Genomic DNA, 24,553 nt, shown 5'->3' with positions numbered 1-24,553 from the left:
CTTTCTCATAATAACTAAATTTTATGTTTGGGACTTTTTTAGGTTTAGCATGAGCTTTAACAGACATAATCTGAAATACTATGTATTACCGAAAAAGCCTAAAAAGGTGGCATTTGACTGCCTAGAATGGATCAGAAAACACTACCCATGTGAGTACAGCCATGTGATTAACTGTCTAGAAGTAACAAATAAATGTCTTTTTAGTACCACAATAGGATATATAAAATTGCATATTAAACATTCCTTTTTGCATTATGACAGCACTAACTTGCTATTTATAGAGCAGACTATTGCAACTCTCTCAATTCTGGAAATTGTAAAATCTCATTTGGTTTGATAACAAGAAATTCTAACAAAAATATATTAAATACTCCCTCCTGCACACGTGTATTATAACTTTTGGTTTCAATGTCTTTCCTCAGGCTTCAATCAGTGTTTGAATTATACAGCTTTTTGTTTTAGTTCCTTGTCCCAAGCCTGTCTGCCTTTGAGTTTTATTAACTAAAATGAGATTCTGAATTCATAGTAGTTTTCCATGTAACCCCCTTTCCACTTTTCCATGGAGAATATTTTTGCTATTTCTATTTTATTTTTTAGAAATTAATGTACATGTTTGTGTGGACAAATCAGTCAGTAGAGATCCACCAAGAAAAAGTCAGTGATTTCCCTGCTCAGGCCCACCTCTCCCAGGCAGCTAATGTCAATAGCTTCACGTGTATATCTAGATCTTTGGCTCAGTCACAGAGAGATGACTTTTCCTTTAATATCTTTTAATTTCTTCTAAAAACAACACACATGGCCAGGTGTGGTGGCTCACACCTGTAATCTCAGCACTTTGGGAGGCCAAGATGGAAGGATCACGAGGTCAGGAGATCGAGACCATCCTGGTTAATACGGTGAAACCCCGTCTGTACTAAAACTACAAAAAAATTAGCCGGGTGTAGTGGCGGGCCCCTGTAGTCCCAGCTACTCAGCTGAGGCGGGAGAATGGCATGAACCTGGGAGGCAGAGGTTGCAGTGAGCCGAGATTGTGCCACTGCACTCCAGCCTGGGTGACAGAGCGAGACTCCGTCTCAAAAATAAATAAATAAATAAATAAATAAATAAATAAATAAAATACATGCTCATTAAAGAAAATTTAGATGGCTAGGCACTGTGGCTCACACCTGTAATCTCAGCATTTTGAGAGGCCAAGGTGGGTGGATCACTTGAGGTCAGGATTTCAAGACCAGTCTGGCCAAAATGGTGAAACCCCACCTCTACAAAAATTAGCCAGGCATGGTGGCACGCACCTGTAATTCCAGCTATTCTGGAGGCTGAGGCAGAAGAACTGCTTGAACCCGGGAGGCAGATGTTGCAGTGAGCTGAGATCGTGCCACTGCACTCCAGCCTGGGCAACAGAGCAAGACTGTCTCAAAAAACAAAAAAGAAAATTTAGAAAGCAACAAAAAGAAGAAACAAAAGACAAACATCATTCAATGAGCAAAATCACTGTTATCATGTTATTATTAATTTCCAGTATTTTTATATGCATTTTTTTCCACTAGCATACTATATACGTTTCTATCCTTAATCTACTTTGTATCATGAGCATTTTCCCATGTCTTTTAAAAATTTAGAAAACACTTTTGATGGTTATAGTATATTTTATTTCACAGTTCCCTTTATTTATTTCCCTAATGTTGCTCATTAAAATCTTTGTAATTTTTAAAGTTTGAAGTAAAACTTTTGTTTATGTCCTTGTATCACTTTATTTCCTAGATTAATTTCCTAGAAGGAAACTGAGTCAAAGGTATTTCTAAGGCTCTTGATACATACTGCCATATGCTTTTGACAAAGTTTGTGCAAGGATGGCTTTTTTTTTTTTTTTTTTTTTTTTTTTTTTTGAGGCTGAGTCTCGCTCTATCTCCAAGCTGGAGTGCAGTGGTACGATCTTGGCTCACTGCAACCTCTGCCTCCTAGGTTCAAGTGATTCTCCTGCCTCAGCCTCCTGACTAACTGGGATTACAGGCGCCCACCACCACACCTGGCTAATTTTTTTTTGTATTTTTAATAGAGATAGGGTTTCACCATGTTGGCCAGGCTGGTCTTGAACTCCTGACCTCAAATGATCTGCCCTCCTTCGCCTCCCAAAGTGCTGGGATTACAGGCATGAGCCACCTCGCCCGACCAAGGGTGGCTTTTCGATGCCCACATGTATCTAGTGTGAAGTAGAACCTAGAGTTCATCCAGGTCCAACTCACGAGTCATTAGCAGCAACAGGATGAAAAGCCACATCTCATTTCCAGTGCACATGAATTCCTTGCTTGAATTATTCACGTGTGTGGTCTTCCAGCAGTAGAAGAACACTATGGGAGATCTATTTATGGTTCATATATTTCTAAAAACATAGTATAAATTGTGTTGTTGTTTATGTTAAAAATTCTTGTTTCTCAGTACTCTTGCTTTCTTGGCAGATGACTCAGGGATAATTTACTGCCTCTCCAGGCGAGAATGTGACACCATGGCTGACACATTACAGAGAGATGGGCTCGCTGCTCTTGCTTACCATGCTGGCCTCAGTGATTCTGCCAGAGATGAAGTGCAGCAGAAGTGGATTAATCAGGATGGCTGTCAGGTAACATTTTTAAAGATAAACAAATAATAGAAATAATATTTTATAGCATATAACCAAACATGCATATGTAGAATGCAAACTTTTACCTTGAAGGTAGTAAACATCAAAATAAGACTGAAATTTTAAAATGGATTTTCTTTTGATACTTCTAAAGTTCCTTTTCTTTCATAAAAAAATATTGCTTGAGATATAATTCACATATCATAAAATTTATCCTTTCAAAGCAAATAAGTTAGTACTTTTACTATATTTGCAAAGTTGTACAATCATCATCACTATCTAATTCCAGAATTTTGATCACCATAAAAGAAACCTCATACCCAGTCACTTCCCGCACCCCCTAATGCCTGGAAACCACGAATCTACTAACTACTACTAACCTGTTTCTAGAGTTTATTACTCTGTACATTGCATATAAATAGAATCATACAATATGTGGTCTTTGTAACTTTTCTTTCTTTTTTTTTTTTTCCGGAGACAGAGTCTCACTCTGTCTCCCAGACTGCAGTGCAGTGGAGGGATCTCGACTTACTTCTACCTCCACCTCCCAGGTTCAAATGATTCTCCTGCCTCAGCCTCCTGAGTAGATGGGATTACAGACACGCACCACCATGCCCGGCTAATTTTTGTATTTAATATTTTTAGTGGAGACAGGGTTTTGCCATGTTGGCCAGGCTGGTCTTGAACTCGTGGCCTCAAGTGATCCACCTGCCTCAGCCTCCCAAATTGCTGGGATTATAGGCACGAGCCACCTTGCCTAGTCTGTTTGCTTTTATTTAGCATAAGTTTTTCAAGATTTATCCATATTTTAGCATATATAAGTACTTCATACCTTTTTATGGTCAGATAATATTCTGTTATATGGATATAACACAGTTTATTTATCTACTCATCAGCTGGTTAGACATTTGGCTTGTTTCTTTCTTTCTTTCTTTCTTTCTTTCTTTCTTTCTTTCTTTCTTTCTTTCTTTTTTTTTTTTTGAGACAGGGTCTTACTCTTTCATTCAGGCTGGAGTGCAGTGGCATGATCTCTGCTCACTGCAGACCATACCTCAAACAATCCTCCCATTTCCCAAGTAGCTAGGACCACAGGCGCACCACTATGCCCAGCTAATTTTTTTATTTTTTGTATAAACGAGGTCTCCCTGTGTTGTCCAGCCTGGTCTTGAACTCCTAGACTCAAGTGATACTCCTGCCTCAACCTACCAAATTGCTGCAATTATAGGTGTGAGCCACCATCCCCGGTGTGTTTCTGCTTCTTGACTACTGTGAATAATGGCTTTGTGAGCATCATGTACAAGTTTTTCCATGGACATATGCTTTCAGTTCTCTTGGGTAGACACCTGGGAGTGGACTTGCTGGGTCAAATGGCAACTCTTTAACTTTTAGAGGAACTGTCAAACTGCTTTTCCAAGTGGCTCTGCAGTTCTGCATTCTCACCAGCAATGTATGAGGTGCCAGTGTCTCCACATCTTTGCCAATATTTTTTACTATCCAGCTTTTTTAATGTGTTCATCCTTGTGGGTGGGAAATGGCATCTCTTTGTGGGTTTTTTTTCTTTTTTGAGACAGAGTCTTGCTCTGTCACCCAGGCTGGAGTGCAGTGGCGCGATCTTGGCTCACTGCGACTTCCACCTCCCAGTTCAAGCAATTCTCCTACTTCAGCCTCCCAAGTAGCCAGGACTACAGGCATGTGCCACCACACCCAGCTAATTTTTGTATTTTTAGTAGAGATGGGATTTCACCATATTGGCCAGGCTGGTCGCAAACTCCTGACCTCATGATCCGCCCACCTCAGCCTCCCAAAGTGCTGGGATTACAGGTGTGAGTCACTGTGCCTGGCCCTCTTTGTGGTTTTGATTTGCATTTCCCTAGTAACTAACAATATTGGGCATCTGTTTCTGAGATGAGAAATTTTCCATCACCCAGGTGGGTGGGGAGGAAATCCTGAGAATACTTTAGGCATCTCTTATTGTGATAAATGCCAGCCTTGGATAGATCCCTCTAAATGTAAGGATGAATTTGAGCAAAACAACTAATAATTACTTGAAGCCAATGAAAAGTTTTGGTGTGGGAAAAAGTAGTTACTTTGAAGATTCAGAGGAAAAATATCTCTCAAAATTGTTTTCTCTGGGAAAACAAAATTTTAGAGGATATCAGTTTAGCATCCTGAGAAAGATATAAGAAGACTTGAAATACATGAACTAGCAACAACTTCCATAAGAAGATCACAGGGTGAGATGAAGGGAGAAATAAAAATCCAGTTTATGGCCAGGTGCAGTGGCCCACGTCTGTAATCCCAGCACTTTGAGAGGCCAATGTGGACGGATCACCTGAGATCAGGAGTTTGAGACCAGCCTGGCCACTATGGTGAAACCCTTTCTCTACTAAAAATACAAAAATTAGCCGGATGTGGTGGCGGGCATCTGTAGTCCCAGCTACTCGGGAGGCTGAGGCAGGAGAATCACTTGAACCTAGCAACCAGAGGTTGCAGTGAGCTGAGATCATGCCACTGTACTCCAGCCTAGGGAACAGAACGAGACTCCATCTCAAAAAAAAAAAGAAAGAAAAATTCGGTTTATCCAAATAAGAAAAACAAAACTAACAGCAGAATTATATATTAAGACACAAATGGAATGACTCAGTGGAGACAATAGAATCAGTGATGTAGTGAATTACTTGAGAATGCAAGGGAAAAAAGATTAAAATGGGGTGGGGGTAGAAATTATCTTTGTTGATAAAAGGAGGCAAGGATTCAGCCTAAGAACAGTGAGTGTACCCAAGCAAGAAAGCAGGATAATTGAAACAGATAAGTGTGTTATAAATAAATACATAACAAATATATAACAAAAATAATAGAAGACTGTCTTCAGAATTGGAAGAAGGAAGACTGGGACTGAAGAATTTCATACCCAGCTCGTTATGAAAGGTCATTCTTTTTTTTTTTTTTTGAGACGGACTTGCTCTGTCGCCGCAGGCCTGAGTGGCTGCCGCATCCAGCTCACTGCAAGCTCGCTCTACGGGTTCATCGCATTCTCCTGCCTCAGCCTCATGAGCTGGCACACGCGCCCCCCCTTCGCCCAGCAAAAACGTCATTTTCAGATTATGCAAAAAGTTCAGAAATATACACTCATTGTCTCCTGACAATGTTTGTATTTTAGTAATTTTAAAACCAAATGCCAGTGTCCGCCCCCCTACCCACCTTTTGATAAACTTTTTCTAAAGTTTGCTTGGAAGAATATTCAAGTGAAAATAAGAGTTTGGAAAAAAAAACAAAACAACTAATAACGCAGGAACACTAGTTCGCAATACATTATAGGCAGATCAGTGGAACAGAACTGACCAGAAAACATATAAAAACAATGTATGATAAGGAAAAAGTTTTCAGGAAAGGGTTAGGCATGGTAGTTCACACCTGTAATCCCAGCACTTTGGGAGGCCAAGGTGGGAAGATCACTTGAGCCTAGGAGTTCGCTACCAGCCCAAGCAATGTGGTGAAACCCTGTTTCTACAAAAAAACACAAAAATTAGCCTGGCATACTGGTGCACACCTGTAGTCCCAGCTACTCGGGAGGCTGAGGCAGGAGAATCGCTTGAACCCTGGAGGTGGAGGTTGCAGTGAGCCAAAATCGCACCACTGCATTCCAGCCTGGGCAACAGACCGAGACTGTCTCAAAAAAAAAAAAAAAAAGATATTTTCAAGTGCTTTAAATGGTTATGTATAGTATAAATAATCTACAGTGGAGATATACATATAACTTTGATCAAAATATGGTTTAAAATAGGGGTTTATAAAAATCTAATTATTTCTGCTCTCAGACTAATTAATCCTTACAGTCAGAATATAGTATTAGCCTACACCAGCTCGACAGACTTGATCTTGTTAGATTCATTAGATAGAATAAAACTTGGCCATTATTCTTCACAAAGAATGATGTGGTTTGAAGTTTTAAAAGCACAGAAATAAAAAAGGAAATCAGTTAAACAAAGCCACTTTTCCCAATTTCAAGAAATAAGAGCTTTCAGAAAGAGCTGGCAGCATTGCATCCTCACCTGGAGGCTGCAGGCAGTGCCTCACAGCCCTGTGCCCGCCCTGATAGTGGGAGATGCACCTGGAGTTCATGGAACCCTGTGGGTCATGCTTCCGGACCTGTTGGCTGACATCTTGCTATGCAGCCTCTCCACCTGCTCTCCTTCACTAGAAGCTACAATAGTCTTTCTGTTTCCAAGGAGATTTGCCTTTGATCAGAGTGCCATAAATGCAGATGGATGACTAACCGAGAGCACAGGCCACTCACCACCATTCCTGGTGTTGATAAATGTACCCCTTTACTGTCCACATACTCCAGAGCTTGCAGTTCCTTCCGCTGGTACTCACAGTTACTGAAATCGTCATTAGCCTCAGTCTGCCTGCCAGATATTTCAGATGCCTTTGAAATACTGTTCTTGCAGTAGCAATTCATTTTTTTAAGTGCTAAAAAAAAACTTGCAGTTTTATTTGTGAAATGTAATTTTGCCTGGATATAACATTTTGGTCTGGGTTAAATAGCTCCTAAATTTGCAACTGAAATGGATATCCTTGAAAACTGATTTATCAATCTCTTGAGAGTGAACTATCACCTTGCTTCCACTAAGTAATTTGTATGGGCTAAGATCCACAGTTCCTGGTGTTTTTCCTTTTTTTGGTATAAGTAGCTCTCAGACTTTTACCCACATGAGTTTCCATTAAAATTGTACAAGCTTTGACTTTAAATCAGCTGATGAATCGAAGGAGTTGGTGTGTGATCAGCTGGTGCCATTGGGAAAACTGATGATAAGCAGTGGAGCAGGTAAGAACGCATTGTTCCTGAGCCGTTGGAGGAACTAGCAGCAATGACCTCTGAGGAGCCCTGGGAACACCCTGGAGCTCCTGAGCAACATGTTGCTTATGATCAGTGACCTGGATATCATGACTGTGTGAGCAACACCCCCCACACCTCAGTAGCAAAAACAGAGAACAGTGGCAGCACATCGTGGGCTGACTGCAGTTGATTCTGGCTCTCTTACACGAGAATGCCGAGTCATACAAGAAAGTGCCTGCCATGCTAAGCTTCTCTTTACCTTCTTGGGTTTTAATGGAATTGCAAGTTATCAACATAAAAACTCATATTAGTTATACTAAATAGTGGGACCAAGTTAAGATATTAGGTTGTTATGTAGTGTGCATTTTAAAGTAAACAAATGATAGAGCTTTTAGAAGCATCTGTTATTAAAAACGTTCCTTCAAGTCTGTGCCTTATGAATCTAATAAGCTTTTGCTTTTATATCAGGTTATCTGTGCGACAATTGCATTTGGAATGGGGATTGACAAACCGGACGTGCGATTTGTGATTCATGCATCTCTCCCTAAATCTATGGAGGGTTACTACCAAGAATCTGGCAGAGCTGGAAGAGATGGGGAAATATCTCACTGCCTGCTTTTCTATACCTATCATGATGTGACCAGACTGAAAAGACTTATAATGAGTAAGCTGGGCTCCATTGCAGAGACATTCTATCATCTTTGGTCTCATGATAGTAATCTACTCCTGCTATTGTGGTACTTCTGGTCCAGTTTTCCTTAAATAATCGTAGAAAAATAGAGGTGTTTATACAGATTGGCAATTTTATTTTAGTTCATTTTTATTATAAAAGTGGTAAGTACTTATTATGTAAAACTCAAATGATACAGATGTGTACAAGGCAGAAAATTTACAAACTATGCCTTATAGTTTTGCCCCAAAAATAACTCTAGTTATTGGTTTCCTTTGTATCCTTTCAGACCCAATTTCTGCATCCGTTCTTGCATGTAACAAACATGCAGGAAGATAAAAAGGAGAAAATAATGAGCTGTCATATACCACCATCTGGGTTAAGAAATAAAACACAATCAATCGAGCTAAACCCCTCCCCACCACCCCATAGTCTGTCTTGTCTCATCCATCCTCTCCCATTAAAGGCAGGCAATATCTTGTATTTGGTATGTACCTTTTCCAAATGCACATCTTTTAAAATGTAAATGGAATTATATAATGATCCGATTTTTTTCAGTCAACAATAGGATGTAATTATTCCAATGAATACATATAGCCTGACTACCTAGAATTCCATAGTGTGGTTATTCCATGGTTATTAAACTAGTCCCCTCTTACTAGATATTGTTTATTGTTTTTCACTGTTATCAACAATGCAGTATTGAACGTCCCTATACAAATACCTTTGGGCATTTTTGCAATTATTTATACAAGATAATTTTTTTTTTTTTAAAGACCAAGTCTTACTCTGTCACCCTGGCTGGAGTGCAATGGTGTGATCTTGGCTCACTGCAACCTCCGCCTCCCGGGTTCAAGCAATTCTCTCACCTCAGCCTCCAGAGTAGCTGGGACTACAGGCATGTGCTACCACGCCCAGCTAATTTTTGTATTTTTAGTAGAAACAGGGATTTCACCATGTTGTCCCAGGTGGTCTCGAACTCCTGACCTCAGGTGATCTGCCCACCTCAGCCTCCCAAAGTGTTGGTATTACAGGCGTGAGCCACCACCCCCGGCCTTATAGGATAAATTTCTAAACTTAAACTTGCTGGGTGAAAGTGAATACATATTTTAAAATTTTATTACATTCTTTGCTCATTTTTCTCCTGGGTTGTGAGAGTTAAATATATTTCATAAATATATGTATTTCTTTTGAGACCACTGTTTTTTTTCTCTCTCTTTTTTTTTTTTTTTGAGATGGAGTCTTGCTCTTGTTGCCCAGGCTGAAGTGTAGTGGCGCGATCTTGGCTCACTGCAACCTCTGCCTCCCAGATTCAAGCAATTCTCCTACCTCAGCCTCCCGAGTAGCTGGGATTACAGGTGCCCACCACCACGCCCAGCTAATTTTTGTATTTTTAGTAGAGACAGGGTTTCACCACGTTGGCCAGGCTGGTCTTAAACTCTTGACCTCCAGTGATCTGCCTGCCTCAGCCTCCCAAAGTGCTGGGATTACAGGCGTGAGCCACCATGCCCGGCCAAGACCACTTTTAAATTAACTCTGGCAGAAGTACTGAGCATGGGAAATGGCACTTACCAATCACTGTGCCCAACACTGCATATGTCACCTCATTACCTTATTTGTAAAACAACTAACTTGTGATGTAGAAGTACTCCCATAAAAAGTGAGCTTCAGAAAGGTTTTGTAACTTTTCCTCAAGATGACTGATGTAGCAGGAGCAATAGGAGTAGTTGTAGTAGTAGTATAACAATGGTAATTATTATAGATAGTATTTATTTAGCACTTCCTGTGTGCCGTTCTAAATGCCTTACATACATCATCAACTAATTTCATCTCCACAATAACCCTCAGAGATAAGACCTTTGCTTTCCTCATTTTACAGAGGAGGAAAATGAAATGCAAAACTAGTAAATGGTAGAGCCCTGACAGAACCCAAGTTCATCTGATTCCAAAGTCCATTTCCTTGCACTATACCAAAGTGATTCTCAGTGAAGAAAATGAAATATTTACACTTGCTTTGCCCATTTGTGTGTGTTTTTTTAATCTATGTTAAAGCTAGGCCCAAACATGGCCAGGCATGGTGGCTCACACCTGTAACCCCAGCACTTTGGGAGGCCAAGGCCAAAAAAAAAAATTTAGGCCCAGACAATTTAATAGATATTTAAGTCCTGATGACAGCAACTATTTGGGGGGAAAATACTCATAAACTGGAAGAAAAAATAATATTTTTTAAAAATTCTTTTCTTTTTTTTTTTTTTGAGACAGAGTTGCACTCTTGTCGCCCAGGCTGGAGTACAGTGGCGTGATCTCAGCTCACTGCAACCTCCACCTCCTGGATTTAAGTGATTCTCCAGCCTCAGCCTCCTGAGTAGCAGGGACTACAGGCTTGTGCCACCACACTCAGCTAATTTTTGTATTCTTAGTAGAGACAGGGTTTTGCCATGTTGGCCAGACTGGTCTCGAGCTCCTGACCTCAGGTGATCTGCCCACCTTGGCCTCCCAGAGTGCTAGGATTACAGGCATGAGCCACCATACCTGGTGTTAAAATTCTTAAGTAACGAACGACAGTTGCTTACTAATGGAAAGTATGCCACTGCTGTTCTCACACATTCGAATCAAATCAGACACTGCCACCCTCATTTCCTGTTTCACATTGATTTTCTTGAGATACTTCTTTTTATCATAACAACTACCAAAAACCCAGCTTTGCAAAGATAAGATATTGCTAATAGGAATACAGCACAATCTAATGTTAATACCATTAACTACCTCAAGCTAATAATTTGGGTGATGTTCAACAGATGTTAGGCATTGCTGTGTTTCCCTTAAATTTAAAATATTCTGCCTCTGTGAGTTCACCACAGCACCCCAGGGCTTGTTGGCGCACAATTTTGGAACCATTGGTGTAACTACTTTGACCTCAGATACTCAGAGAAGTGCATGGCCGCTGCCATAATCTCAGGCTCTGCTTCCTCGGGATGTTCAGTTCAGTACATGCTCACCTGATAAATACAGCAAATATAAGTCAAACCATCATCATTGGGGATAATGAAGATTTGAAAAAAAAAAAAATCTAACATTTATTCCTATAATACTAAAATCTTGAGGATGAACATTAATACTCAGTTAATTATAATATAGAATGCCATGTTGACATAATGCTGTTAACAGTAATTTTCTTATTTAATATTTAAAGTTATATGAATCTATTCTAAATATTTCTGTGATGTTCTCTATTTTTCCCCTATAAGTATATCTTACTATACTCTTCATCTCTTTTAGTGGAAAAAGATGGAAACCATCATACAAGAGAAACTCACTTCAATAATTTGTATAGCATGGTGCATTACTGTGAAAATATAACGGAATGCAGGAGAATACAGTTTTTGGCCTATTTTGGTGAAAATGGATTTAATCCTGATTTTTGTAAGAAACACCCAGATGTTTCTTGTGATAACTGCTGTAAAACAAAGGTAAAAAAAAAGTGTTAAAATTATTTATAATTAAAATGTTTTTTAATTTTAAAAATGTAGATACAAATTAGATTGCAAAAGGTGGTCTCTGACAGATTAACAGGGGAAAGACAGCTTCCTTCCAGTAGTAATTTGGAATGGAAACATTTAAAAAGTAATTTCATGCAGTATCTTTTCTTTATAATTAGAACCCTGTTAAAAAATATACTGGACATCTACATATCCAAAATACTGAGTTTATATATGTGCACTGATGATTACAAAATATTTTAGAAATATTAATATGCAAACACCCAAAAAGATTCAACATGGGCAGATAGAATATTTTAAATTTAATATATTGATGTTATTAATATATTACATTATATTAAAATTTTAATTGATTAAATATATTTAGATTGATGTATTAGTATTTAATTTTTTAATATTTAATTAATATACTAAAAGAGCTCATTCTCAAAAGAATAATAACTAGCATACTGTATGTTTGAATTCAAATCAATGACATTACTACTTTTTTTTTTTTTTTTTTGAGACAGAGTCTTGCTTTGTCGCCCAGGCTGGAGTGCAGTGCCACGATCTCGGCTCACTGCAAGCTCCACCTCCCAGGTTCACGCCATTCTCCTGCCTCAGCCTCCAAGTAACTGGGACTACAGGCGCCCAGCACCACACCCGTCTAATTTTTTGTATTTTTAGTAGAGACGGGGTTTCACCGTGTTAGCCAGGATGGTCTCGATCTCCTGACCTCGTGATCCGCCCGCCTCAGCCTCCCAAAGTGCTGGGATTACAGGCGTGAGCCACTGTGCCCGGCCTACATTACTCTTTTTTTTTTTAACTATAACAGTAACTGCTTGTGGGTAAATTCACTATTATCTGTCCTAAAATACCCTTGGGAATTGTTAAATTCAATCATTAGGTACTTATTTTGCCTATCATGGTAATTCTACATTTTAATGTCTACTGTAACTTACTGCTTACTGAGCATTTTCACATTTGGTATATTATTTACCTATCTGGGAGTATTAAACTTATATGTGCAAGATGCTGGAGAGCCACAGGTGAACATGGTGTAGACCAATTCATAGACTGGAGTGGAGGCTGACATACATGTGTTCATAGAAGTTTAACACTCTGGCTGGGCACGGTGGCTCATGCCTGTAGTCCCAGCACTTTGGGTGGCTGAGGCAGGCGGATCATCTGAGGTCAGGAATTTAAGACCAGCCTGACCAACATGGTAAAACCCTGTCTCTACTGAAAAAATACAAAATTGGCCAGGCATGGTGGCCCATGCCTGTAATCCCAGCTACTTGGAAGCTGAGGGAGAAGAATCGCTTGAAGTTGGTAGGTGGAGGAGGCTACAGTGAGCCAAGATCACGCCATTGCACTCCAGCCTGGGCAACAAGAGCAAAACTTCATCTCAAAAAAAAAAAAAAAATGTTTAATACTCTCAGTAAGTATAGTTAAAAAAGACGGAGCACAAGGCAGAGCAGAGGGTCATCTCTCTCAGTGTGGAATTGGCAAATTCATGCCATCTCCTCCCACCCCACGCAATCCCGTAAACATTGCTAATCACTTCCCTCATTCAACAGATATTTGTTGGGCTGTGTAACAGGCACTGTTGTAGGAATTTGGGATACATCACTAAACAAAATTAAAATCCCTGCCCTTGCGGAGCTTACACTCTAGCAGAGGGAGGCCAGTTACAAACAATATACACAATAAATATATGTGAAAGGATAAGAACTGTGGTGAATGACACAGCAGAGTAAAAAGACGAGAGGAATGGGTAGAGTGCAGTATGCAGTATTAGACGGGGTGGTCGTTGGAAGTCTAATTGAGAAGATGGGAGCTGAGCAAAATCTTGAAGAAGGGAGTTAGCTGGCAGCTCTCTGGATGTGAGCTTTCCTGGAAGAAACATTGGCTAGAGCAAAGGCCCTAAGGTGGTGGTGTGCCTGGTGTGTTCGAGAGATAGCAAGGGAGCCCCCTGTGGCTGAGCAGGATTAAGAGCCAGCGAGAGGAAGAGGTGATGGAGAGCCAGAGCAGTCACTTGAGGGCTAGAGTCCCAGAGTAACTGGAGGCCTGAGTAACTGGAAGGGTGGAGTTTTCCTTGGCTACGATGCAGAAGGCTGGTTGGCAGAGAAGATCAGGAGTTTGGTTTGGGTTACCTAAATTGGGAATCTAATATTGAGTTATATATTAGATTCAAAAATTCTGAAAAGATACTGATGGCACATGGGTGATATTTAAAGCATGGCCATTAGCTGACAGTTGGGATAAGAGAAGGGACAGAAAAGAAGGGAGAAAGTATGAAATAGTTGTCTAGGACAGGGGTCAGTAAACTTGCTTTTAAAGGGTCACAGAGTAAATGTACACTTTGCAGCCATAGTCTCTGTCACAACGACTCACAACTTTGCCATTGTAGGCTAAATGCAGACATAAACAATAAATACACCGATTTTCCAGTCATCTTCCCTGGCTGTGTTCCAATAAAACTTTACGCACAAAAGCAGGCATCCAGCTCCTGGGCCATAGTTTGCTGACTTCTGTTGTGAGAGAATGGAGGAATGATAGGCTAGGGAAGTATAAAGATAATGATTGCCTATAGCATTAACAGTCCATTCGAGTTAACAGTCCATTTTGACCACATATTGACCGTGAAAATGCCAAGTTCAGCCACATAGGTACAGGGATAGTGTAGATGGAGAATTGGGTCCACTATGTTTTGCCAGGTAATATGGTGAAGTGACCTAAGGGCAAGAGAGCTGACGCTCTATGAGAGATAGTGATTATAATGATTGACTGTGGAATTTCAGCTGAGTTAGGAGGACATCTGAGGGTGAGGGTCAGTAGAGGGGCATTCCCAGGGGATTGTTGGAGTCTGAATACCAGATGGCATGAGTTGGAAAGATATGATGTGGTGTTCTGAGAAGGAAGGAGTTGCCATTATTAGCAAGCTTAAGGTAGGAAGTGTGAGTGGCTGATGTATGTGGAGGACAGGATCATTGGAGCAGAGGAGATCAAGAACCAAAAGGTCAAAGTAGGAGGATCAGCTCTGTATACCCAATCACCAAGAATTAAGGTAGGTGGCCAGGTGCAGCGGCTCACACACCTGAGGTCAGGAGTTAGAGACTAGTCTGGCCAGCGTGGTGAAACCCCATCTCTACCAAAAATACAAAAAAATTAGCCTGGCATGGTGGCAGGTGCCTGTAACCCCAGCTACTCGGGAGGCTGAGGCAGAAGAATCGCTTGAACCTGGGAGGTGGAGGTTGCAGGGAGCCGAGATTGCACCATTGCACTCCAGCCTGGGCAACAAGAGCAAAACTCCATCTCAAAAAAAAAAAAAAAAAAATTAAGGTAGGAATGGAGTGACAGGGTACTTTTTTAAATGATTCTAGATAGGGCCTCAGAATCGCTTCCAGTTGTTAGTTTAAGACCAGAAACCTGTTCATCTCCGGGTTATTGGTGTGTGCAAATGACAAGGATTAGAAGGTAGGGAGAACTACATGCACAGACGCACCAAGCATGATGCAACTTTTTACACCCGTGAGTGGTCAGTATTGCTGATAGAGAGAACTAGGAGAGAGGAAGGCAAAAAGTCATCTAGTAATGGGGGCTCTAAAAAGTGGGCAAAGTTTGGGGATAGCTGAAGGAAATGAGAAAGGAAACTCATAGGAGATGATGAAGGAGCATTGACTGTGGCACCAAAGACCCCAGAGGGGTTAGAATTCATGGATATACGTGGCTGGACAGTATTTTTCATCCCACAGGTTGCCACCCAGTATATAACAGAGCACTATTCTAGGAGGTATGAAGGATTTAAATTGTGTGTGTATGTCTGTATGTTATATATGTTGGTTGGTCCATGCCACTCAGCCTATCATTAGCTAAACATCTACCCACAGAGTGCTGTCAGGTAGTTGAAAGACAAGCTATATCTCTGTGAAACAGTAACAACATAGAGTGGTAATTGTTCTAGAACTTAGATAAGAATGAACATTTGAAATTTCCGTAGTTTTTAGTCTTGGTATTGCTCTGGAAATGGGTTATGATGAATCTACCATAGTTAATATTGAACCCTATCTAGGCATTGTTACCTTAATTATAGCAGAAAGTATTCTCTTTTTATTCACAGGATTATAAAACAAGAGATGTGACTGATGATGTGAAAAGTATTATAAGATTTGTTCAAGAACATAGTTCATCACAAGGAACAAGAAATATAAAACGTGTAGGTCCTTCTGGAAGATTTACTATGAATATGCTGGTTGACATTTTCTTGGGTAAGTCATCTGTTTTGAATGTTTGAGTCACGTTAATTGAAATTGAGCATCTAAAGAATTTATTACAAGTACATAGAAAAAAATCACTTTTGTCTATTTTCTTATAAAACTTGAGTTTCTGAATAAAACTTTTGAGTAACAAAAGGAAGTCAATTTTATTAATTATAATATTTTATATAATGTATATGTCACTAAGTTGAGATGGTTTCACATACAAGAAAAGAAAATAATAAAACTTATGCAAGTTCATCTGAGTGAGTGGAATGTAACTATTAAAATGTTAGTAAGGAAATAAAATGAGGATTAGACCCATAATAGCATAGAGGTAGGAGAGAAATTATTATCAGATTAGAGCCTTTAAAAATCTCTTAGGGGCTGAGCATATTAGCTCACACCTGTAATCCCAGCACTTTGGGAGGCCGAGGCGGGTGGATCATCTGAGGTCAGGAGTTCGAGATCAGCCTGGCCAACATGGTGAAACCCTGTCTCTACTAAAAAATACAAAAAATTAGCCAGGCATGGTGGCAGGCGCCTGTAATCCCAGCTACTCGGGAGGCTGAGGCAGGAGAATCACTTGAACCCAGGAAGTGAAGGTTGCAGTGAGCTGAGATCGCACCATTGTACTCCAGCCTGGGCAACAAGAGTGAAACTCTGTCTCAAAAATAAATAAACAAACAAACAAACACAAAAATTAGCCGGGTATGGTTGTGGGCGCCTGTAATCCCAGCTACCAGGGAGGCTGAAGCAGGAGAATCACTTGAACCCAAGGGGCAGAGGTTGCAGTGAGCCGAGATCACACAATTGCACTCCAGCGTGGGCAACAAGAGCGAAACTCTGTCTCGGAAAAAAAAAAAAGACTTAGGAAATGGATGGAAGCATGTTGACAAATAGAACAAAATGCAATAAAGCCACAACCCAAAATGAATGTAGGGAAGATTTATAACAGAAAAGGGACTATCAGCCAGGCAAAACCCCAACACTAAGCATCAGTCTTGAAGTCTAGAGGTACAAGAGGATAGGAGTGAAACCAAGGGAGCCAAAATTACGAAGCAGGGCTAGACATGGTGGCTCACACCTGTAATCCCAGCACTTTGGGAAACCAACATAGGAGGATTGCCTAAGCCCAGGAGTTCAAGACTAGCCTGGGCAACATGGCAAAATACCGTCTCTACAAAAAAAATTACAAGAATTAGCCAGGCATGGTGGCACATGCCTGTAGTCTCAGCTACTCAGGTGGCTGAGGCAGGTAGGTCGCTTGAACCCAGGAGGAGGAAGTTGCAGTGAGCCGAGATCACACCACTGCACTCCAGCTTGGGCGACAGAGCAAGACTCCGTCTCAAAAAAAAAAGAAAATTAGAAAATGTGCCCACAAAAGAACTGCATAGAATGCCTGGAATTGACTCAAGAACAACAGTAAATGAAGTGATTGCCTAAAGAGTAGAAGGGCAGCTGAATTAGGGGTCAGAGCCCCTAAGTGGCCTTTGGGAACTTCCTGGCCTACCTAAAGTCTGGTCCCACCTACTTACCCTAAAGCAAACCTGACAATTAAATATCCCCATTCAGGGAAGGAATTTGGGAGGAAATAAATCTAGATAGAAAATAACAGAAGAAACCCACCTAAAAAGTTTCACCTAGTCCCTGAAATTTACTTAGAAATGAACAGTAAAGGCCGAGCTCAGTGGCTCACGCCTGTAATCCCAGCACTTTGGGAGGCCAAGGCGAGCGGATCACGAGGTCAAGAGATTGGGACCATCCTCGCTAACATGGTGAGGCCTCGTCTCTACTGAAAACACAAAAATTAGCTGGGTATGGTGGTGCACACCTGTAGTCCCAGCTACTCGGGAGACTGAGGCAAGAGAATTGCTTGAACCTAGGAGATGGAGATTGCAGTGAGCCACTGCACTCCAGCCTGGTGACAGTGAGACTCCATCTCAAAAAAAGAAAGAAACCCGGGAGGCGGAGCTTGCAGTGAGCTAAGATCCAGCCACTGCACTCCAGCCTGGGCACAGAGCAAGACTCCATCTCAAAAAAAAAAAAAAAAAAAAGAAAGAAATGGACAGTAAAGAGGAAGACCAAATAAATAGAATATTTGACCCTGGGTAATAGAGATCATTGAATATAGTAGTTTGGGAGAGAGGGGAGAGAAGACTCCTTAGTATCGTCTTAAAGATTTTTTAAAATAAAGAGATAATAATTGAATAATGGAAAAGAAACAAAAATGAGAAAGAGCTGTCAATTTTAAATGATTGACAAAGTAAATTTAGTGGAGAGGTTGGAAAATAAAGTCAAGAAAATTTAGAAACTGATCAAAATGATGTATGGAAAATAGAGAAAGCATAGAAAGGATTAATCCTCAGCAGATGTAAAATCTGACAAAAATTTTGGAAATAGAAAATACAGGGAATTATCAAACCAATGATATAGGAAAACTTCCTAGAGTGGAAGAGATAAAAGTTTTGGATTAAAATGTTCACTGAATGCCAAATAGGATGCCTGTAAAAAAAAAAAAAAATAAGACATATGGCCGTGAGATTTGAGAATACTAAGAGTTAAAGACATGTCAAAGAGGAAAACCTTTTCCTCAACCCTTCTTAGATTCACCGATGGGGCCTGCAAATTAAACCAACAAAAGACAGATTAGCAAGGGAAAAGTCAGATTTAGTCATGTGTGGATAGGAGTTCACAGAAAAATGTGGTTCAAAAGGACAGTTAGAATGTGGGGCTTATATACCATCTTAATAGAGGAAGGGGAGGAGGAGGGGGGCACTTAACGGAAAAACAAATGACTGTTAGGAAAGACAGATGGACTGTTAGGAGACCAGATGGGAGATACAAGGTTTTTATGACAATGTCTGTTTAAGTGTGGTGTGAAGTCTTATCTCTGTTTAAAAGGGTCAGCCTTCCCTGGTTTTTCCAAGGGAGGGAATTTATGACAACTAAGTTCTTTTGGGAGGCCCTGCTTTTTGGCAGATAAGAGATTTCAGATGCCTTCTGCTCAAAATAATTTTTATGCCATAGTGGCATATTCTGGACCCCTTCGGAGACAATCCTGAAAGCTCTGGAAAGAAAACAGGAACCCAAACCAGACTGACATCAGCTTAATATCAGCAATCCTGGAGACCAGCAGGCAAAGAAAGTAAGCGCACATCATGATTTGATAAGCAGTGGAACCCACCCACGGGTCCAGTGAAGAAAACCCATCATCACAGTCAGGCAGCAGGGCCAGTAAGCAATCCATGCAAACTAACAAAAGTCAGGAGGAGGCTGTGCATGGTGGCTCACGCCTGTAATCCCAGCACTTTGGGAGGCTGAGGCGGGCGAATCATGAGGTCAGGAGTTCAAGACCAGCCTGACCAACATGGAAAAACTCCGTCTCTACTAAAAATACAAAATAAGTTGGGTGTGGTGGCACGTGCCAGAAATCCCAGCTAGTTGTGAGGCTGAGGCAGGAGAATTGCTTGAACCCAGAAGGTGGAGGTTGCGGTAAGCCAAGATTGCACCATTGTACTCCAGCCTGGGCAACAAGAGTGAAACTCCATCTCAAAAAAAAAAAAAAAAAAATCAGGAGGAACAGGACCCACCCAACATACAGAGAGAGTAAGAAAGGAATGGTTTTATTGGTAACAGTGAAGAATGCAAATGTTACTTCTCAACAACAACAACAAAAAAAACAAAAAACGAGAGAGGACCTTAGAAACTCCAGGGAAAACATTATACAAGAGAGCAAGATCAAATATAAAACAAAGGAAGTTGTGGCCAGGTGCAGTGGCTCATGCCTGTAATCCCAGTACTTTGGGAGGCCAAGGTGGGTGTTTCACTTGAGGTCAGGATTTCCAGACCAGCCTGGCCAACGTGGCAAAACCTCATCTCTACAAAAAAATACAAAAATTAGCCGGGACTGATGGTGTGCACCTGTAATCCCAGCTACACAGGAGGCCGAAGCAGGAGAATCGCTTGAATCTGGGAGGCGGAGGTTGCAGTGAGCTGAGATCGCACCACTGCACTCCAGCCTGGGCGACAGAGCAAGACTCCATTTCAAAAAAAAAAATTGTAACATGACTTTGAAGAATTAGTAAAATGTACAAAAAAAATCCATAAACATTCTCCTTTTGGTTCCATAAGAGTCATGACATTGTTCCAATTAGGGAAGGAAATTTGTTATCATGTAAACAACGATTGAAATCTACATATAGACCTAAACGTGGTTACAGGACAGAACAGATGTAAATGTTAATATTGATGATGTAAAAGTAAAAGTACAATCACTAAAAATAAAAGACGGCATATACAGGGAAGGCTTGGGTACTAATACCATCTCACATTGTGGGGAGGGGTAGTGGTCAGAAGTTCTGTCTAAAGTTAGAAACATAATTAGTACATGACCCAATAGTATCATATAACTAGCAAAATTCAGAGAAGAATGAAACAAAGTGGGGGTGGTATGAATGAGATAAATCCTCATCTTTCATAGTAAAGGGGCAAGAGCAATAGATAAATGTCAGGCTATTGGACAGAAGGCAAGATTTCAGGTCCTTCTGTGTGTTAGTAACCACCTGAAGAGCTGAAAAAAAAAAACTGTTTAAAAAGTGATTCCCTTGGGGAAGGGAAGGATGAGTCAGGGGAATATTGCTTTTAATTATAAACCTTTCTGGCTGGGTACAGTGGCCCATGTCTGTAATTCCAGCACTTTGGGAGGCCAAGACAAGTGTATTGCTTGAGCCCAGGCGTTCAAGATCAGCCTGAGCAACCTGGTGAAACCCTGTCTCTATCAAAAATACAAAAATTAGTCAGGCATGGTGGCACGCACCTGTAGTGCCAGCTACTCCAGAGGCTGAGGTGGGAGGATCACCTGCACCTATGAGATTGAGGTGGCAGTGAGCTGTGATCCCACCACTGTACCCCAGCCTGGGCAACAGAGCAAGACCCTGACTCAAAAAAAAAAAAACTGTATTTCAGCCAGCTTTCTTAGTTGTCCTTAGCAGTAAGGTTGGTCCATGCCACTCAGCCTTTCATTAGCAGAACAGTAGTCCTGTTTCTGTAATGTGACCTTTCAGGGACATACATTACTTAAAGAAAAATTTGAATAATTCAGGATATATGGCCAGAAGCCATTTGAAATTGACAATAATATAATTATTTGGAACTCTTTAAAAACAGAGCTAAAGTTTTACATAATAACCATTAATTCTGATTATTATAAATGTCACAAGATCTCTTAAGTAGATTGTTACAATAAAATTGTGTTTATAATGAAGACATTAGCAGTTACAGCAGCTTGTGAATGAAACAAAGGATCCAGCCAACTGTGGCTCTCGGCTGGTAAGAGAAAGAGGGAGGTGTGTGTTCATATTCCTGTCTTCATCTCTCCCCTTGAGCACCTTATAGGGTGTTGTGCTTTTCTTTGAGAATTTGAATAGGCTTCATTAGTGAGGGTGACAAAAAGAATAGACTTAAATACTTGGATTATCAACTAGTAGCAGTTTTGATAACAGGACCAGGGATAGTACTTATAAAACTGTCAAAAATTTTTTGTAGCCAGGTGCGGTGGCTCATGCCTGTAATCCCAATAGTTTGAGAGACCAGGGTGGGAGGATTGCTTGAGGCCAGGAGTTACAGAGACCAGCCTGAACAATATAGTGAGACCCTCGTCTCTGCAAAAAAAATTAAATATTATAAAGGAACATAAAGAGTGTCATTGGATTGTTTGCAACTCCATGGATAAATACTTGAGGGAATGGATGGCCCATTCTCCATGGTGTGCTTTTTTCACGCTGTATGCCTGTATCAAAATATCTCATGTACTACACAAATATATACACCTACTATGTACCTACAAAAATTTAAAAAATTGATAAATACTAGATGCACTTAAATATTTAAAATTTTTAAATAAATGGGTGTGATGGACTGCACCCGTTATCTCAGCTAGTCAGGAGGCTGAGACAGGAGGATCACTTGAGCCCAGGAGTTTGAGACTGCAGTGAACCCTGATTGCACCACTGCACTCCAGCCTCCACAATAGAGTGAGAACCTCTCTCTTAAAAAAAAAAAAAAAAAAAAAAAAATACTGTAACTAGATAAGTAATGGACAGTTACCCTAATACATAGCACAGTGATAGAAAGCTACTACGGTTTATGTAAACTCTTTCTTTGATTTATTTGCTCCAATATAATTTTGCTGCTGTTTTTTGTCCATGTGTATTGTAAAAAATACATACAACCATAGGAATTTTAGCGTTCTACTCAAATATTCTCATTTTACAGAAATGAGTGTCTGTGCCAGGGGTTTGTGATCTATTACATCTATCCAAACCTGTCCATAAATGACTTTTTAGCCTCTTCTGTTTGAGGGTGATGATATACCTACATTTATTCATCTTACTTCCTGTACCTTCTTTTCAGGGAGTAAGAGTGCAAAAATCCAGTCAGGTATATTTGGAAAAGGATCTGCTTATTCACGACACAATGCCGAAAGACTTTTTAAAAAGCTGATACTTGACAAGATTTTGGATGAAGATTTATATATCAATGCCAACGACCAGGCAATCGCGTATGTGATGCTCGGAAATAAAGCCCAAACTGTACTAAATGGCAATTTAAAGGTATGGTATTTTTCATGTTTATTTTATTATCTCACAATGAGTTGAACCAAAATATATTACTGTGAAGTATAGTGTCTTTGTCCAAGCTTATAGATACTGAATTTATATGTACTGTTCTATATGAACATATTCTGTTCTTCTTAAATTGGAAAGAGATCTTAACATTCAACCCAAGTAATGTCAAAAGTAATTTAATGGGTTATCAGGTCACTAAATTTTTATATATTCATTAAAGAAACATTTATCAAGAGGCTATTCTATGCTTGACAGTAGAGATACGAAGATGGAGAATACACAGCCCCTGTTCCCAGGGGGCTCACTGTCTGCGTGACAGAATAGAATTACCCCCCAAAAATGCAATTATGCATTAAATAAAGCCCCTGTATGGGTACAAGTGCACACATACCCACTCCTGTCATTTGTTTCTCTCTCATAAAAGGTAGACTTTATGGAAACAGAAAATTCCAGCAGTGTGAAAAAACAAAAAGCGTTAGTAGCAAAAGTATCTCAGAGGGAAGAGATGGTTAAAAAATGTCTTGGAGAACTTACAGAAGTCTGCAAATCTCTGGGGAAAGTTTTTGGTGTCCATTACTTCAATATTTTTAATACCGTCACTCTCAAGAAGCTTGCAGGTGAGGACGCATGTATCCTTTGTTACGTGGCACAGATTAATAGGCCGAAAGTTAATCTTGCTAGGGAACTCCTTAAGTGATAAATATATCTCAGTGGTTTGTTTCTTTTTGGGGTTGTTTTGAGACAGGGTCTAGCTGTGTCACCCGGGCTGGAGTGCTGTGATGTGATCATGGCTCACTGCAGCCTCAGCCTCCTGGGCTCAAGTGATCCTCCCACCTCAACTTCCCAAGTAGATGGGACTCCAGGTACATACCAGCATGCACAGTTAATTTTTGTATTTTTTCGTAGAGACAGAGTTTCACCATGTTGCCCAGTCTGGTCTCAAACTCTTGGCTTCAAGCGATCCTTCCGCCTCAGCCTGCCAGAGTGCTGGGATTACAGATAGGCATGAGCCACTGAGCCTGGCCTCAGTTGTTTTTATTTAATCTCTGGATTAAAATCTCAGAGAAACAATTGAAATTTATTCTTTTACTGTTTGTTTTTGAGACGGTGTTTCACTCTTGTTGCCCAGGCCGGAGTGCGGTGACGCGATCTCAGCTCATCACAACCTCTGCCTCCCGGGTTCAAGCGATTCTCCTGCCTCAGCCTCCCAAGTAGCCGGGATTACAAGCATACGCCACCATGCCCAGCTAATTTTGTATTTTTAGTGGAGACGGGGTTTCTCCATGTTGGTCAGGCTGGTCTTGAACTCCCAACCTCAGGTGATCCACCCACCTCAGCCTCCCAAAGTGCTGGGATTACAGGCGTGAGCCACCACGCCCGGCTGAAACTTATTCTTTTTTTTTTTTAAGGACATCTAAGACTGTTGAATATTAAACTCATTCTTAAGATAAAATATGTTCTTTAACATATATACAGTACTTTGTTATATATGGTATAATGGTACCCTATATATGTTATATATGGTATAATTGTAATTATTGCTCTGTGCCTGTATGAAAAATACATATAATCAAAGTAAATTGTGGGCGCATGCCTGTAATCCCAGCTACTCGGGAGGTTGAGGCAGGAGAATAGCTTGAACCCAGGAGGCGGAGGTTGCAGATATTCGTACATAACACAGCTGAACACTATCAGGCAAGCAAATAATCAGCACAAATAATGAAGTGATGTCTGGTTTTGGAAATTACAATGATCCGGCCAGACGCAGTGGCTCATGCCTGTAATCCCAGCACTTTGGGAGGCCGAGGCAGGTGGATCACGAGGTCAGGAGTTCAAGACCAGCCTGCCCAACATGGCAAAACCCGTCTCTACTAAAAATACAAAAAAATCAGCCAGGCGTAGTGGCAGGTGCCTGTAATCCCAGCTACTTGGGAGGCTGACGCAGGAGAATCACTTGAACCCGAGAGGCAGGATTTCACCATGTTGGCCAGGCTAGTCTCAAACTCCCGACCTCAGGTGATCCACCCACCTCAGCCTCCCAAAGTGCTGGGATTACAGG

General features: G+C 40.6%; 1 protein-coding gene across 1 annotated transcript in view; it reads left to right on the top strand.

Annotated features, from left to right (window-relative positions):
* The window catches only part of BLM (BLM RecQ like helicase), a 106,201-nt gene that overhangs the window by 71,619 nt on the left and 10,029 nt on the right, over positions 1–24,553 (top strand). The window contains 7 exon segments of the mRNA XM_017855029.1: positions 43–149; positions 2,457–2,617; positions 7,926–8,121; positions 11,407–11,597; positions 15,730–15,877; positions 22,280–22,479; positions 22,919–23,111. Of these exon segments, the coding sequence (XP_017710518.1) occupies positions 43–149; positions 2,457–2,617; positions 7,926–8,121; positions 11,407–11,597; positions 15,730–15,877; positions 22,280–22,479; positions 22,919–23,111 (1,196 nt within the window).

The sequence above is a fragment of the Rhinopithecus bieti genome, unplaced genomic scaffold (assembly GCF_001698545.2).
Source record: "Rhinopithecus bieti isolate Rb0 unplaced genomic scaffold, ASM169854v2 scaffold_39857, whole genome shotgun sequence".
In the NCBI taxonomy this organism is placed as follows: Eukaryota; Metazoa; Chordata; class Mammalia; order Primates; family Cercopithecidae; genus Rhinopithecus; species Rhinopithecus bieti.
Note: the sequence above shows the minus strand (reverse complement) of the source record. Positions and strands in the feature narration are given on the sequence as shown.